The following is a 14356-nucleotide window of genomic DNA, read 5'->3' as shown; positions in this document are numbered from 1 at the left end:
AGCGTTATAATTAAATTATTTTATATAAAAGTGTCGAGAAGTGATAATAGTACGCCACTAGGTAATATGCGCCATTAAGTGGTAAACCACGTTATTAAATTTTAAAGCTAAAGTTATTAAACTTATTAGCTTTAATATTTTAAAAGTATTATTAAATAATTTAAAAAGTGTCTTATATATACTAATATAGTTTTATAATTTATTCGGCGAGGTTAATAATAACTACGTTTATTATAAAGAAGTTATTTTAATTAAATCGAATTCTAACGAGTTTTAACGGGTTATATAAAATGATACGGTTAATATTATTTAATTAAAGCGAAGTAAAAGTTATAATAACGTTTTTTTACGTATTTTAAAAAGCGGTGATAATAAGTGGTTAATTTTTTTAAAAAACGAAGTTTAACGGTAAAAATAATTAAGGTAATTAGTTAATTAATTAAGCGCGTTAAAAGGTAATATTTTCTATTTTAAGTAAAGGTTATTAAGGTTCAATTAATTAAACGAAATAAAATATACGCGTAACGCGAAATATTTCGGTTAATTATTAAAGTAATAAATATATTTTAATTAATTAAGAAAAATATTAATAAAAGAATATTTTTAATTATAATTAATAATTAAAAGTTAAGCTTTTTAATTCCTTAAAACTAGATTCTTTTTTAGAATTAAATTTGAATTTAAACTCTTTAAAGTTTAATATTAAAAAAGTAAGTAATACGTAAAAGTTTTTATAGTTATAGTAATTACTAATAATATTAATAATAATTTAAAAGAACTTATAAAAAGTAATTAATAAAAAATAATTATTAAATATTTATAATAAAGGCTTAAGAATTTAGATTTAATTTAATTAATATTTAATTATAATATTTTTAAAATCTTTAAGTCTTTTTTTACTTAAAGTAAAATCGAGTGTAAAGTTTATATACACATCGTAAGGGACCTTAAAATCTTTCCTTCCTTTATTTTCTACCCTCAGGCGCCGTAGCCATTTTCGGAATGTAAGCCCCTGTTGGGCCGATACTGCATGCCAGTTAGTCCTGCAGAGTGACTGTTGGATCTGCGTGTGACAGCTTCTCTGAATCTTCGCCCAGGGCCGAGTCCCCGGTATATGTACCAGAGCCGCTCCCTGCGCCTGAGCCTCGGTCTCCTGGCTTGGCCCAGCCACCAGCATGCCCACCAGGCTCGCCAACTCCCAGGCCCTTCAAGGCCTGCCTTGGTGGCCCCGTTCTGGCGTCCCCGGCCCCTTACATCCCAGGGACACCAACACCACCACCAGCGACAACGGCCCCAGGGAAAAGTAAACCTGGCTTACATCCTATGTCAGCAACGGCCACCATTCCACTATGATGAAGCCATCGCGGCCCCTCGCCCCGTGCCCCCGGCCGTCACCCAGCAAACGGTCCAGGAGACCCTGGCCCGGTGGACCGCGGAGGACGAGCAGCGGACCCAGACCCGGAAGCAGGATTACCGTTGGAGCAGCTGTAAGCTCACCACTTATTGCAACGCGCCGCTCCAGGCAGCGCCGGTCCGCGCACCCTCGCCCTCGCCTTCGCCTCCGCCCTCGCCCTCGCCCCCGTCATGCGTGTTGCCGACAGCGACGCTCTCCGACGGGTCTTCACCCTGGAGGAACTCCAGGCGGACGACGAGTACCGGAAGACGTTAGTTACCTTTTACCAGGCCGAGTTGGAGAAGAGGGAGCAAAAGCACCGCCGGGAGGAGCAGGAGCAGCAATGGCAAGAGCAAGAACAACGGCAACAGCAACAGCAACCGAATGGGTACTACTCCGAGGCCCCTGTTGCTGTTGCCGCCTCCTTCCAGCCGCCGATGGTGATGGAGCCAGCACCCTACTGTGGCCAGTGCAAGCAGCAACAACAGCAGCAGGAGCAACAGCAGGAGCAACCGTACGTTCCCTTCGGCTGTGTTCCTGTTTCTGCCGCCGCCTTCCTACCGCCGTTCCTTCATCGGTTTGGACGTTGGCGCCCATGGGAGCTGTGATTGGAGCCGCTCTGGGCGAGAGAGAGAGAGGGAGGGAGGGAGAGAAAGGATACAGGTGAACACGATTCATGGGTACGTTTTGGTTGATTTGGGACTCAAGCCGGGTCATTGGTGTTGTTTATTTTCCTTTTTTGAGAATTGGTTGTGATAGAATTGGTTTGGATCTTTACTCGAACAGATCAAGCAGGCGAGGCGTTTCATGGGAGTTTTGGGAATTTCGGCGCGCGGGCACTCATCTTCGTGCTCTTTTTATCATTTGGACCACGGCTTGGGTCCAATCGCTTCTATGGTGTAATCAAGGGGATACACATACTGGCTCTAAGCAAGATTAGGCCAAACATACATATACCGTAGTTATTTGAGAGTGGCAGTTGACTAGATCAACTATGGTTTCATGGGTAAACTGAGTTAGCGATAGATTAAGATGCACACTGAGTTAATGACATGCAAAGCGAAAGTCCAGAGCACGGCGACCTAATAATGTGATTTGCGAGGCTAGTAAGTAATACCTTATACAAGAAGTAGTATGTACAGTGGTCGAATTCGAATGCCTGAGGTGAAGCTTCCTCCTGAACCATGTGTCCCTTCCCACCAACACCAGCGCCTGCACATACAGTGTCGGGTCCCATAACGTGTCGTTGAAAATGTGGACATCCCGCGGTCTAACAAGGGTTCTCTATCGTACCAATGGGTAGCAGCTCGCGCTCGCTTGAGCCGTCGCGGCTCATGCCGCGACCACGCTGCGGTGACGTCTCGCTGAAGGTACTGGCATACGTACCGTCGTACCCTTTATCGTCCTCGACGGCATTGTTGCGGCGTTGGTCGGCGGGGTTGGCGGAGCACGTCGTCGTCGTGGTCGTCACCATCGACGAGGAGAGGGTGGTGCTGGTGGTGCCCTTGGAGGAGAACGTGTTCTTGAGCAGCAGCCAGCTGCTGTCTATCCTGGGAGCGCCGTCACCCGAGTTGCGTGTCGCCATCGACGAGGAGTTCCTCTGGCTCTTTTTGTTCGCAACCCGGACCAAATTGCCGACAGCGGAACGTCTTTGGCAAGAACACGCAGCACGGGGATCGAGGCCGCAACGATGGTCACAGCAATCTCGGCGTGGCTCCACACGACGAGCGGTGCGGTGTCATAGATGGGGTCTTTGCTTCCAAGGTTGATGACATAGGCCGTCTTGACGAATGCTGTAGCTCCAGCGCTGAGTAGGTGCATATTACTTAGCGTCTGGTTGCCCACGTGAGGAGGAATAAGATTTAATCACTTACAATACACCGCAGCTCATGGCCACGGCCACACCGATCCTCTCAGCTAAACGCATGTTGACCTTCATGATGAGGAACCACGGAAGAAGAGCCAGTGTGATGTCCATGGCACCGGAGTATGCTAATGTATATGTCAGACAAGGTCCGGAGGCTGGTTGGAGGCGGGACATTTGAATACTCGTACCTCCAGAGACTGTGCTGTAGATTGGGACGATCTGTGAAGGCCAACAAGCACCCTCGAGGTAGGGTTCCCATAGCTTTCGGCTAGGTATGCACTGGATGAAATTGAACACCTGCAGACAAACTCAGTTGTGAGTATATGAGGCAAGCATAGGAGCTCAGGTTGGATACTTACAATACTGAGGCCCATTAGGATATTAATCGAGATGACAATGAAGAGAATCACATTGTGCAGCAGACCCTTGGACAGACGCAATAGCGTTATGGCCCACGAAGTCTTGGACCAGACTGCGCCAAGGATGGCGAATATGAGATCCACTTGGGCCAACAGGCCTACCATGGGAAGCTGCCTCGGATCTAGGTTATATATATGTCGGCCGAACCCTTGGCTGACATTGTGAGTGACGTTTATCGCTGAGGCCACTAGAAATACCTGTGTATATTGGTTAGCGAGTGGTCTTGCAAAAGCGCCGTCCAAGATCCAGTGGTCGGTGGTGTGAAATGAACCGTAAGAATAAATACAACGACGTACCCATGATAGAATAAGAACATAGTCATCCCACCAAAGATATTTGTTACGAGAAACTCGACAGTAACACCGTAGGCCAAGGAAGACGGACGCCAATCCGGTCAAGGCCCAGCTCGACCAGATCATCCATGGCCCATTAGAGTCATGGCTAAGCGGTGGCAAGCTCACGTCCATGTTGAAAAGGTGTTTCTGGCTTGCAAATATTAGCCAGTCTGCCAGACTTAAGGCTTTGGTATTGGGTGTTGGGGCTTGAGGTAGGATGTCAAAGGCGTTGAGTTGAGAGCCTTCTAGAAGGTTGGTTATCAAACGTACATCGAAATCCCGAGGAGCGCATGAACTACCCAAAGCGAGGAGGAAGATCAGGAGAAATGATCAACTGCTTATATTCTCCGGTCAGATCACGATCGGGGGTTCAGCCCAAATCTCACATTCGGATATTTTTCTCTCAAAGGTAAAAGATGATGTATCGGAGTGCTGGTTCACCTCATGTTCTTATCCTCGATACACCGGTAGCTGCGCATCATATATGCAGGTTTCCCGTAACATCATAGGCGGCCCGCCCAACCAAGGCAGAGAGATGCCCTGTATTTACAGTTCCCATCGAAGCGATCGTTCCGGGTTCAGAAGTAAAACGGTCGAGAAACTTGAGAATGGGGTGACTTCTTGTTCAGAGGTTGGCAGTTTGCTTGTCCGCTTGTCCGCTTGTTGGCGAGAATGCGACGTAGACCGAGTCGGTTTGGGTGACATGGCGCCAATGCTACATGAAGTGCAGCAAGGAGAGGCATTCAAACCCCTGCATCCTCTCCTGAAATTAGCATCCTCACTTTATCCTAATTCGGAGTATTCTGAGCCCGTCCAATACCGAAGGGCATAAGTAGTACATAGGAGGCGGGCCCGGGTCCAGCCGAGTAGGATCATACTTCAAATGAAATACTATCGGCGGGCGCGCGTTCGGATCGGGGTCATCGCAATGCAGCTACAGGTCACTAATGATTAGTCACTTCGGATCGGATCCGACCCAGTGGAAGAGAATCTCGATACCACCAGTCCATGCGATGCTGATAGTAACATCCCTAAGTGAGCGAAACAGGTTGTTGGCTTTCTGTCCCAAGATTGGTGGTGATCAATTGGAAGTCTTTGGAGGCCAGTACGTCAGATGTGGTAGAAGTGCCGAAAAGGCCAAGAAGTCAAACCAATCCTCCAGACTGGCTTCACCGGGGGGTGCCTTTCACCTTACAGAGTGTGCGCTAAGCGATTGCCAACCAGCGAGAGAAAAGAGACGAGTCGTCTGTCGGGCTGGGCGAATCGGAAAAAGTCCGGATGATGATGTCATTCGGTTAGAGGCGAGGGATGCAGATACAGCTTGGCCCAAAACACGCTCCTGGACAAATTTCAAACAAAACTGTTTTGCAGTCAGGTCGGTACCCGTCATTGAACACGTCCGATCGTCCCAAAGTTGGCCTTCAGCATCCCGGCCTCATACTCGACTAATCTGGCTGGGTGCACCTTATTAGCTTGTTTGTCGGCAATTATGTAAAAAGAACATATCCAGCACTCCCCTGCTTCTAGTAAGGGGCACTGGAACACACATCAGCAAGGTTCTCGCATTCACCGGTTGTGTGGCTCAATCACCAACCATATCGTCGTCCAATCGAACTCTGCAACTCTGCAGACAACCTGTGAAATGAACAAGATCTGAATATGACATGATCGCGTTGCAGCCAAGGCAGATCGCGCCAATACCAAGAGAAAGAAACGACCTCCTGCCACTCTCCTTTACATGCTGATGCAAGAATAAGGCCACCGGAAGCCAAGTGCGGGGATCTCACTAATTCTCCGCGCCTGCATATAACACAAGAGCCTTCAGGGGTAACGCTGGATCTCTCTTAACACATCGGAATATTACCCGAACGCATGGCACGAGCTCCGCCCTTACATTGGTCGATCTCTTGCCCCCCAATGAGCAACATAGCGTACAGGGAGAGCACTCTTGGCTATAATCCCCCAACTATAAGGTCTGTATGAGCCAACCGAAACTGTGCGCGAAACAACTATAGGCGCAAGGCGCGTGTAGAAAGGGATGAGTGCATGCATTCGTTTCGTTTCAACAAGTATTCGCTTCTCATGTCAAAGCGGTATGATTGTCTACATGTAGGTAGCATAACTTGCCCACCCCTGAGCATGTACGGCGACGAGTCCTCGCCCACCCCCCACAAGCTCCAAGATATGGTAAAACACAATTGACTGCATTTCCAATTCATGACTTATGTACTTCAAAGAGGAAAGGGAAAGCCTCTTTGTTCAAATAGCTATTGCCAATCGAGGTGTGTCTACAGGTGTCTCGGTGCTGCCATTGTACATGTCAAACCAGAAACGTCGCCATTCAATGAGAGTCTACGAGGGTTCGCAACGTATGGTGGTGGTGTCTCGCTTGAACCATCGACAACTTTCATGATCCAACGACAATGAAATCTGAAAGTTCACAGCCGTATCGCTTCCATTTATTTAAGGGGCTTCGAGGTCGCGGTAGTGAGTAGATACAGCTCTCCAACATCAATTATAATAGGCATAGCAACACATAAACTCTTTCGCAATATTACATACAGTAACAATGGACACCATGTTGAGTTTGGGACAGCGCTTCAATATCGTCAGTCACAGTGCCAAGACGATCTGGTTGTCATTCAGCTTGGGCATCGGGTTCCATCACCTCTGGTGCGCCCTACAAAAACCGAACAGGCCCAGGAAGACCTCTCAAGTCCTCGCGCCACCCAAGGCACAGGACTACAGGGGCTTGTGCAAGGACCAGAAACCCCTCATCATACTCATTCTGGGTGCTCCAGGCGTGGGCAAAGGCACCCAGTCGGCGTATCTCGCCTCTACATTCGGGCTCACCCACCTCTCCTATGGCGACCTCATGCGTAAGCTCAGCGACGACCGAGCGTCGGTCGTCTCCACCCTGCCGCTCAAAGAGGGGTCGAAGAGCCCGAGCGTGCCCGACGATCTCGGGGCCCTCCTGGTGTGGAAGGAGATCGAGCAGGGCATGCGAAACGACAACAAGATGGCCTGGCTCGTGGACGGGTTCCCGAGAAACCACCGGCAGGTGGCCAAATGGATGGAGCAGGCCGCTTCTGTGCAGCCGGTCATCTACCTCTTTGCCCCCATGTCGGTCTCCGCTTCCCGGATCAGCGGTCGGGCGAGCGGATCCGGGAGGCCGGAGGATGGAGACCAGGACGTCACCCTCGATCGGCTCCTCAGACACCGCAAGGAGAGCGAGCCGATGCTGGCCAAACTAGAGGACCAAGGCTTCCAGGTCAAGCGCATCAACAGTGACAGAGGATTGGCGGAAGTGCAGGAAGAACTGCACACGCTCGTCAAGGTAAGTAGATTGAGAGCAGGAACACAAGCAGAGGGAGCCCCATACTAATGCCAACACAGGGCATTGTCGATGAATATGTCCGAGCGTGCATGCTCAAAGACGTCGAGCAGAGGATTGAGAAAATAGCATTGCAAAGCTCCCATCGTACCCTATCAGACACGAGAACCGGGTAGAACCGTTTACCCGGAGAACTCCAGTCGCACTTGCGATCGAACGGCTATCCTGAAGGGGTGGAGCGTTGGGGAAAACGTGCGAATTGGAGGTTGGGGCACCGACGGTAAAAGGAAGACACGGGCAGCGAGTTAAGCCCGAGAAGATCGAGGCAATAATAGAATTCGGCAAAAGCGTAATGGGACGCGAATAACCGTCGGTTGGTATTTTCGTCACTGTCCACTGTTGGGTGCATCTCGTCATGTCGCAGGTTGAGGTCGACTTTCAGTAGTCTACCGGCACAGCGTTTGGAACCTCTGCGCAGGCGAAGCTGGATGACCAAATTTCGGCGCAGTGATCTCGTAAAGATTTCCAACATAGAAAATGTGCTGTTCAGGTGACGGGCATTCCGGCATACTGTCCATCGTCGTATAATTCATCGCATAAATATCAATCCCAAGCTCGTAATTACAGCGTAGGATCTGGTAGCGAGGCTCTCTAATGTTCGGATTGAGAGCCGGTGTACCGAAGTGTGGGTTGTGGTCTTCAAAGCCCCCCTTATTCCTGAACCACTGGAAATTCAGAGCGGTGGGGGAGAGTGAGCCTGCACGCGTGACGCTTATCGAGGAAATCATTGCAGTCAATGTTCGCATAATTCATGCCTCGCGGGGTATGGCCGTCTTTTTATGAAGGAAATATTAAGAATATGTCACCTGCAAGATGACGATTTTCCACAAGAAGTGGACGGCTGGGTTGCGGTAAGGGTAGGGCGGGAGTGCACTGGTCTTTTCCCATCAACCTGGCTGCGCCCGCCTGCCACTTCTTTTTTTAAGCGACTTTGCCCCAGTTGCCCGGCAACCCACTAAAAACGACGACAGGGCCCCTACTGGCCCCTACTGGTCCCTGAGCTAGGGGCCTCAGTGCGCCCAAGCTTCTCATGCTAATTTCCCACACAAATTGGCCAACTTCGATGCCTTCTCGAAGAAAGGAGCAAGCGCCTCTGGAAGACGCGACCGGGATCTCCAAGTCGCGTAGACGCCAAACTTCTTATCACCAGTCTTATTGCACTGCTCACGACCCTTAGCTTCATCCCTTCCCTTGGGACACACGTCTGGCATCAATCGACTCCTCGACTCTCTACCTGCTCCTCACCGCCATGTCCGTACGCGTCGTGGCCCGAATCCGGCCACTGCTGGAAAAAGAGCTCGACAAAGACATCATTGTCCACGCCGCCAGCACCGAAGATGGGAAGCCCACCACGCTTGTCCGGATCCCGAGTCCGAAGAACGGGGCCGAGGAGTTCACCTTTGCCTTTAACAGCGTCTACGACCAGCAGACCTCACAAGAGGAGCTGTTCACTCAAGAAGGTACGCCAACACCCCCATGCCTTGCCACGGAAGCACGTCTACAGAGCAGGACCCCTTACTGACTGTCACCTTCTCTAGTTGCGCCTCACCTCAAGGCGCTATTCCAAGGTCTCGATGTCACTCTCTTCGCGTATGGCGTCACTGGAACTGGCAAAACACATACGATGCGAGGAGGGATGAAGCTGGCCGAACGCGGTGTTATCCCTCGACTTCTCAGCAGTGTCTTCCGCAGATCGAAGAAGATTGCCAAAGACACCAACGGCGGTACTCAGGTATCTGTGGCCCTGTCCTACTACGAAATTTACAACGACAAGGTCTTCGACCTCCTCGAATCCCCGGAAAAGCGGACCCCGGCGGGCCTGCCGTTGCGTGAAGCCAATGGCAAGACCCACGTCGTCGGCCTGTCGGAACGGCCATGCGAGGACTTGAAGGACTTCGAGAAGCTATACATTGAGTCGAACCTCAACCGAGTGACTGCGTCGACAAAGCTCAATGCCCACAGCAGTAGAAGTCATGCCATTCTTCGCGTCAAAGTGACCCAAACGACAGAGGAGGGAGTGCTGGAGAGCACAGCCTCGGCCATCGATTTGGCGGGATCTGAGGATAACCGAAGGACAGACAACGGCAAGGAGCGTCTGGTGGAATCGGCAGCCATCAACAAGAGTTTGTTCGTGCTGAGTCAATGCATCGACGCGATCTCGCGAGGCGACAAACGTATTCCCTTCCGGGAATCCAAGATGACCCGGATCCTCTCCTTGGGACAGAACAACGGAATCACCGTCATGATTCTGAACCTTGCGCCCCTCCGAAGCTACCATCTGGATACTCTCAGCAGTCTCAACGTCAGTTCCAGGGCCAAGAGGATCGAAGTGCGTGAAATCGAAAACGAAATCGTCTACAAGCAGGTCCCTCGTACCAATTCCGGCAACATTCAGGGCGTGGCCCGACAGCCTCTCCGGCCGATCGCCAATGCGGCCAACGCCCACAATGTCCATACTGGTGCACTGGCTGCCAAGGAAAAGGAGAAGGAGAAGGCGGCCGCGGATAAACCTGTGAAGCTCTTCAATGTCTATACCGATCGCTCGAAACCTCCCGTTCCTGCGAAGCCTACCATCGCCATGACCAGTCCGTCCGCTGTTCCACGACCCGCGAATACTGCTGTCAAGCGTTCAGCAGTGGCCGTTTCCAAACGTCCTGGGGATTCCGAGAGCGGCATAGCGCGACCTAGCAAGATCACCCGGCCCGTGTTCTCGTCTCTTCCCCAGCCTAGCAAGCCGGCCCAACCCTCGGTTCCAGCAGAACCGGTCCAACCTGCCATTTCAGCAGAACTGATTGAAGCCATGGTTGAGAAGAAGGTCGCGGAGATTCTCGCTTCGCGTGGTCAGCAAGCTCCGGCCCAGCAAGAACCCGAGATTAGTGATGCAGTGCAGAAACGCCTGGACGCACTCGAGCGCCGGATTGAGGATGGTCGTCATGACGACTCCAAGTCGGATGGACTCAGGTTTCTGTTAATGGCAAGACAGCACAAGGAGAGGGGCGAGGACGCCAGTGCGCTCAAGATGTACGAGATGGCGCTTCCGTTCTTCCCTGGGCAAGTGAAGCTCCTTGCAAAGATGGACCGACTCAGAGTGAAGCTGGCAGCTAAGGCGGAGGGAAAGGACAGCGGCTGTGATATTGGCCTCGAGTCAGGCGGCAGCCCCATCCGAAAGAAGAAGGTCCACCGACAAACGGACAACGAGGAGGATTACGACGAGGCCTCTGAAGCCGACGATGACGAAGAAGACTACTCACGGAACCGAAAGAAGAACAAGAAGGTCAAGGCCCTCAAGTTGGACCTCCCCCTTGACGACACACTCTTGACGCCCCATATGCAGGAATTGCTCGATATCATCAACTCGAAAGACTTGAGCGCTATCATGAGCTTGCAGGGATTCGGGCCGAAGAAGGCGCGTGACTTGGTGGATTACCTGTCGGCCACGAGAGATGAGGAAGCTGGTGTGATAACATCGCTTGACCAGTTGCGTGCCATCCCTGGAATGGGCGGCCGCGCTGTAGAGAGGGCCTACGAGGGTCTGGTAGCTGACCGAGCATAGAGGAGGGAGAGAGCTGGAGAGCTGTGTACCCATTTGCGGTGTGTGTTGTTTGTCTGCATTCTCAGAAGGTGTTTGTGGGCGATAAAAAGAACTAGATGTAAGCATTTGGGCCGGTTGCATTGGCGCGGCGTTTGGGGGTTGAAGGGTTATCCGATTCTTGTTTGGATTACCTACTGTTGTTTCAGCATATTGCACTCTCAGAGTCAGGCGCATTTCTCTTACCATTCTTCATTTATCATCAGCCTGACCTGGCCAAACCAGTCTTTTCTGCATACATACCTGCTTTCTTTCTCCCACTCCTTGCCACCGATTCTTCGGCTTTCTGTTTCCTTTGTCGTCTTCTCAAGAGGTTGGTATTAGTAGATTAAACACAAAAGACAGATTGAAGCTTTCCAATGTGCATGTTGTTGAAACGGAGAGGCTGCAGCGGACCGATTCAACTGCCACCGCGATCAGAGAATAGGCTAACGTTAAGTCGGAACAGCCTTACCTTGACCCAAGGTTAGAGGTAAGGTTGAGTGATGACAAGATCAGACAGCTGCTGAGGACCTGAGGTGCCGATGCTGGCTAGCGTTGGCCGCCTAATCCTCATAGCGGCATCGGATTTGTTAGTTCCCGCGACGATCATGTCCCAATCTCCCAATCTCCCAATCTCCCATCTCAACGTCATTGATTTCTCCTTCATCACCACCACCCTTGACAGCAAATCTTTCTCGCCTGGTAGTCCCATGGCATTCTCCAACTTTCAAAGATGCCAGTTATCTATCCCGATTGAAATCTCCCGGGAGATATGCCCCTTGCATCACTACCATCTTGCCGGCCACCCGCCCACGTGTTTCCCGACATACTGGGCCACCACTACACTACGCTTCGGACTCAACGACTGCTCCGGGCCTAATCACTTTGCTTTTTGGCGCCCGACTTGATCCACATGGCCCTGCATTGCGGCTTGCAGTCTTCAAGAGTCATGATGCTATTGATAACCCACCTGGATGTGGGCAAACAGTGTTTCCCCGATAGAGCTCTCTGACCTGCCGCCGTACTCGCCGTGCGACAGGGCCTTTCCCGCAGGTAGGTGAAAATGCATGACGTGCCTGATTGAGTTGAGTGTCAACTATCGGAGGTGAACTGGGGTCTGTCCCATGGATGGCCGTACATTATATTGCTGCTCCCTGCTGCTTTCGTCTTTGCGTTTGGACTTTCATCCGCTTAATTCCCATGATCAATTGCCAAACTCGACAGTCCTTCTTATTGTGAAGTCCTGCCTCTCGTCGGTCGTAGTCAATCGTCAATCAGTGGCACACTCTCACCCAAGATGGAGAGTCTTCTGCGAGACACGTTCTTCAGTCATTGTTTGCGTTTCGTTACCGGCGGCAGGGTCTTCAAATATCCCGAAGAAGTCGATTCGTCGATATGGACAAAGTACGTCCACGCCGGGAAGTCGGCCAACATGGCCCAATACGGCCAGACCACCGCGCCCGAAGGGTCGTCTCAAGAGAGTCCTGCCCAAGACCCACGACAGCCGACGCCCGGCTCTCGCTCGTCATCGGCAACGGAGTTGGACCACGACGCGATCACCAATAATAATCATAAACGGCCTGTCGATCCCGAGAAGGGCAGAGATCACTACATCGTCGACTGGTACGGGCCCAGCGACCCTGAGGTATGGAACATCAGCAGCCGACTCTGTCTAAGCCCCCTTTCTTGATTACACCCCAACTAACATGTTCCAGAATCCTCGGAACTGGTCCCGACCGAAGAAGTTCTTCGTCACCTTTGAAATCTGCCTTCTGACGTTCAGTGTGTACATCGGATCCGCCATCTACTCTGCCGGCATCATTGGCGTCACCCAGGAGTTCGGCGTCTCCCCAGTGGCTGCGACACTAGGTCTAACGTTATTCGTTGCTGGTTATGGACTGGGTCCTATGCTCTGGTCGCCCCTTTCCGAGATTCCTCAGACCGGTCGGAATCCTATCTATATCTTGACACTGGCATTGTTTGTGGTTCTCCAGGTCCCCACCGCCCTGGCGACGAACTTTGGAATGCTCTTGGCGTTTCGTTTCATCACCGGTTTCATTGGCAGCCCATCACTCGCTACCGGCGGGGCCAGTATCGGAGACATGTACTCCCCATCCAAGCGCACCTATGGCCTCGCGGTCTGGGGTATTGGTGCTGTTTGCGGTAAGTGTCTCACTTTTACATAGGAACTTTCTTGAATGTAATACTAACAGATCACTCAGGTCCGACTCTTGGACCCTTGGTTGGTGGGTTCGCCGTCGAAAAGGAGGGTTGGCGCTGGTCCATCTGGGAGATCATGTGGCTCTCCGGAGCTACGTTGATTCTTCTCATCTTCTTCCTGCCCGAAACATCGTCAGCCAACATTTTATACCGTCGAGCCCGCCGTCTCCGCAAGCTCACCGGTAACGACAAGCTCATATGTGAGCCAGAGCTGGTGGGACAGGAGATGACTGGCAAGGATGTCGTGTCAATGGTCCTCATCCGCCCCTTCTCGTTGTTGTTCACGGAGCCGATCGTCTTCGCCCTTGACCTGTACATCGCGCTCATATACGGCCTATTATACGTATGATCTACCCCATCTTTTGTCACAGCAGAGAGTACTAACAACAGTGAAACAGGTATGGTTCGAAAGCTATCCCATTGTCTTTACCGAAATCTACGGCTTCAGCCTCGGAAAGCAGGGCCTGGCGTTCATCGGCATCCTCGTCGGCGTCTTCGTCGTCCTCGCACCGTTCGCCTGGTACCATAACAAATACATTGAACCGAAATTTAACGATAATGGCGAGTTAAAGCCTGAGTGGCGCCTGCCTCCGGCTTTTATCGGTTCATTCACCATTCCCATTTGCCTCTTCTGGTTCGGCTGGACGTCTAGGCCCGAGATCCACTGGATCGTTCCAATCATTGGCACCGCCTGGTTCAGCGTCGGTACGTTCTTGCTGTTCAACTGCGTCATGAACTACCTCAGCGATGCCTACCCGGAGTATATCGCCAGCGTTCTTGCTGGAAATGATTTGTTGAGGAGTAGTTTTGGTGCTGGGTTTGTAAGTTGTTCCCTCCCCTAGTCTCAATACTCTCCCATCAACTAGGGAACCACAAGCAAAAGGCAAGGTTTCTAATTTCAATAATTACAGCCATTGTTTGCAAGGGCCATGTACGACTATCTAGGTGTTGACTGGGCCTCTTCCACTCTAGCCTTTATCTCCGTTGCCTTCATACCCATACCTTTCTTCCTCTTCAAGTACGGGGAGATGTTGCGGCACAAGAGCAAGCGTGCTCGTCACGATTTGTAAACACTGATGTATGAGAAGTTAGTCTGACGAGGAATCTCTACCCCATCCTATAGTCATCATAATCATTACTCCTATGCGGAACCCAT

The 14356-nt window shown here is 51.0% G+C and overlaps 5 protein-coding genes across 5 annotated transcripts; 4 read left to right on the top strand and 1 right to left on the bottom strand.

Moving 5' to 3' along the window:
- Nucleotides 1–1584: 1584 nt before the first annotated feature.
- On the top strand, nucleotides 1585–2001 carry PG997_003257 (uncharacterized protein; the record flags this gene model as incomplete). The annotated part of the gene is made up of 1 exon (XM_066807572.1): nucleotides 1585–2001. One exon carries the CDS (start codon nucleotides 1585–1587, stop codon nucleotides 1999–2001), a length of 417 nt encoding a protein of 138 aa, XP_066671190.1.
- Nucleotides 2002–2437: 436 nt separating this feature from the next.
- On the bottom strand, nucleotides 2438–3784 carry PG997_003256 (uncharacterized protein; the record flags this gene model as incomplete). The annotated part of the gene is made up of 7 exons (XM_066807571.1): nucleotides 2438–2475; nucleotides 2534–2605; nucleotides 2687–2943; nucleotides 3021–3200; nucleotides 3268–3385; nucleotides 3449–3557; nucleotides 3620–3784. 7 exons carry the CDS (start codon nucleotides 3782–3784, stop codon nucleotides 2438–2440), a joined length of 939 nt encoding a protein of 312 aa, XP_066671189.1.
- A 2809-nt stretch (nucleotides 3785–6593) lies between these two features.
- On the top strand, nucleotides 6594–7400 carry PG997_003255 (uncharacterized protein; the record flags this gene model as incomplete). Its single annotated transcript, XM_066807570.1, has 1 exon — nucleotides 6594–7400. One exon carries the CDS (start codon nucleotides 6594–6596, stop codon nucleotides 7398–7400), a length of 807 nt encoding a protein of 268 aa, XP_066671188.1.
- A 1258-nt stretch (nucleotides 7401–8658) lies between these two features.
- PG997_003254 (kinesin family member 22) lies at nucleotides 8659–10962 on the top strand (the record flags this gene model as incomplete). Its single annotated transcript, XM_066807569.1, has 2 exons — nucleotides 8659–8869; nucleotides 8948–10962. 2 exons carry the CDS (start codon nucleotides 8659–8661, stop codon nucleotides 10960–10962), a joined length of 2226 nt encoding a protein of 741 aa, XP_066671187.1.
- A 1315-nt stretch (nucleotides 10963–12277) lies between these two features.
- PG997_003253 (uncharacterized protein) lies at nucleotides 12278–14270 on the top strand (the record flags this gene model as incomplete). The annotated part of the gene is made up of 5 exons (XM_066807568.1): nucleotides 12278–12625; nucleotides 12696–13143; nucleotides 13203–13543; nucleotides 13599–14021; nucleotides 14112–14270. The coding sequence occupies 5 exons, from the start codon at nucleotides 12278–12280 to the stop codon at nucleotides 14268–14270; spliced, it is 1719 nt and encodes a 572-aa protein (XP_066671186.1).
- Between the last annotated feature and the right edge of the window lie 86 nt (nucleotides 14271–14356).

Source organism: Apiospora hydei, assembly GCF_038363865.1.
Source record: "Apiospora hydei strain CBS 114990 chromosome Unknown utg000004l_segment0_segment0, whole genome shotgun sequence".
NCBI classification, from domain to species: Eukaryota; Fungi; Ascomycota; class Sordariomycetes; order Amphisphaeriales; family Apiosporaceae; genus Apiospora; species Apiospora hydei.
The sequence above is the reverse complement of the archived record's forward strand: the minus strand, read 5'-3'. Positions and strand labels throughout refer to the sequence as shown.